Consider the following 2372-nt stretch of genomic DNA (forward strand, 5'->3'; position numbering starts at 1 on the left):
AATAATAAATATACCATTTTTTTTAATTGACAAAAAAATACACAACAATGTGTAGTCACCATTACATTGGCAAAGTTTTCTTCTTAGGATATATAATAGCTATTTCATTGCAAACTTAAAACCAATCTCTAAAGTGTAAGTCTCCTGACTTTCTCTTTCATTTCAAAGACATTCTTAATTGATAGTCCTGGGAAGGGATTTTTCTATTCAGTAACATTTGAAAAACAATTACTCTCTTTTTTTTTTGGTCAGAAGAAATAAAAGTAAGAGTTCATCACTAAAGATATCTCCTAATGATGTGATAAACTAAAATCTGAGATCATCTAGAAGAATAAATAGAATTGATCATGGCCAACCTGGGCCACAGTCAGAAGGGCCACAAAAGGCCTTTACCCTTGCAAGCTCTAATGCCACAAGTACCCCGCGGCAACTATTTGCACCTTCTGGAAGAGAAACAAAGACTACAGCTAAAGAAATTCCTCCTTCATAGGATGTTTCTAGTGGCCAACACACAAGCAAACCTGGAGAAAAAAGAAATTGCTGAATACTATGAACAAGTATTTCAGTCGATTTTGAAACATCACCTAGGAGAAGCAGTGACAGGATTATTGCTCATATACCCCACGTCCCTTCTGCATATCCTTGAGTCTTCCAGTGATACCCTTTACCAAATTCTTTTAGATTATCTAGACCATGAAAGAAAGGAAACAGACTATTTCGTACAAAACATGAAAATTATAGTCATTTCTCATAACATCCCAACGAGATTCTTCATGCAATGGCACGTTTCAGTCATCAAAGTGCCAGTTATGTATCTTGATGATGTGACACAGTCACAGTCCTTAAATGAGGTCATCACAGATTTCCTCACCCAGACTCATAAACTAGCACTTCACCTTTTTAAGTCTATGAAAGCGGGTGCTAAGGGACCAGGGGATAATTTGCACCAAGTTGCACCTGAGCTACTCCTTCCAGAACAAATCATAAAGTATCTGTTGAAATGTGAACAATTTATGGACCCACAAACATTCATGAACATGTATAATAAACCTATTCACGTTACCATGGATTCTGAGGTGGTCTGGCCTGCTCCTTCCCGTTTCTACAGCTGAGAGATATGATGTGGTTTGATCTCTTGAGGATGTTGTGCTACTTTAAATAAAGGGGAAAATATTTCTAGAATTTTCCTTCTCTATTTTAAAAAACATTGCAGTGTACACAGAGGTAATAGGTTGAGCTAAATATAAGAATGTATTTGTTCTGATATTAAGTTAAATACATTATTTTTTATTCATAGTTCTCAAATTCCATCACTTTTGTGGAACTAATTTTTTTAAAATATAAATTCAGATTCTCATTAATTCTCTCAAAAGTTAGTGAACAGACTTTACCATGTAGCAGAATTACAATCCTCTGGCAATGGAATATTTAGGGGGACAATCCAACCCTTGAGTTGACTGAAACCTAAAGTTAGAGGCAAGAATGTGTAAAATTAATTATGATATGATATAAGATTTGATTATTACTGTAGGAGTATTAGGGCTTTATGAGCACAAGCAAGAAGAGTACTCACTATATGATTCCTGCATTCTGAAAGCAAAATGTAATCTTTGAAAATAGTTCCAAAGTTCACGTATTCTGGCCTACATATATAACAATAATATTAGGATCACTATAAGGCTAAAGAACACAATATTTTCTTTGAAATGTCTGGAAAACACATCATCAGATGGCTTTATATTCCTTCATGTGACATTATTTATTGAGCACCCTTCTTTCTACATGACATTTTCATGCACTGGGGCAGGGCACGATATACATAACGATATATTCCTGTCCACTTTAAAACTTTATTTCTAAATGATTCCATGTAAGATATCTTCTCAATTTACTCCCTATGAAGCAATTTCTATACGAAATGAATTAAATGTTTGTTGCATCAGATAGAATTTCTTTGATGGGGTGAATTTTGTTTGGAAGCAGATTTTCTAAAGTTTGCTAACTGAATAAAAATATAGTTTATGGATAAAAATTCTGGATTAATATATATGAAATTAAGGTACATGGTACTGTATACTCCAATGTATCCAATTCCACAGGTTCCCTTTACAATGTAACCTTTACATTCTTCCAATCTCCTTTTTTGCTGTGACTTCTAAATCCCTTCCCTTGAAATCAGGTAGTCTTTTTGATGGCCTTGGCCAATGGAGTACCTCAGGAGTTATTCCACATGACCCTCAAGGCTGAGTCATAAAAATGCCATGCCCTTTGCTTTGCTCACTAGCTCCTAGACCCTGAACACTATACTGTGAGCAATCTAAGCAGTTTTCAATTGACATTCCTAGTTAGGGCCCATCCTATAGCCAGTATTA

General features: G+C 35.0%; 1 protein-coding gene across 1 annotated transcript; it reads left to right on the forward strand.

Moving 5' to 3' along the window:
- The first annotated feature begins 347 nt into the window (after positions 1 to 347).
- Positions 348 to 1112, forward strand: Tex47 (testis expressed 47). Its single transcript, XM_046462483.1, has one exon. The coding sequence runs from the start codon at positions 348 to 350 to the stop codon at positions 1110 to 1112; it is 765 nt and encodes a 254-aa protein (XP_046318439.1).
- The last annotated feature ends 1260 nt before the right edge of the window (positions 1113 to 2372 follow it).

Source organism: Marmota monax, unplaced genomic scaffold (assembly GCF_021218885.2).
Source record: "Marmota monax isolate L192 unplaced genomic scaffold, Marmota_monax_Labrador192_F-V1.1 WCK01_AAM20220418_F8-fsc00165, whole genome shotgun sequence".
Taxonomy (NCBI): Eukaryota; Metazoa; Chordata; class Mammalia; order Rodentia; family Sciuridae; genus Marmota; species Marmota monax.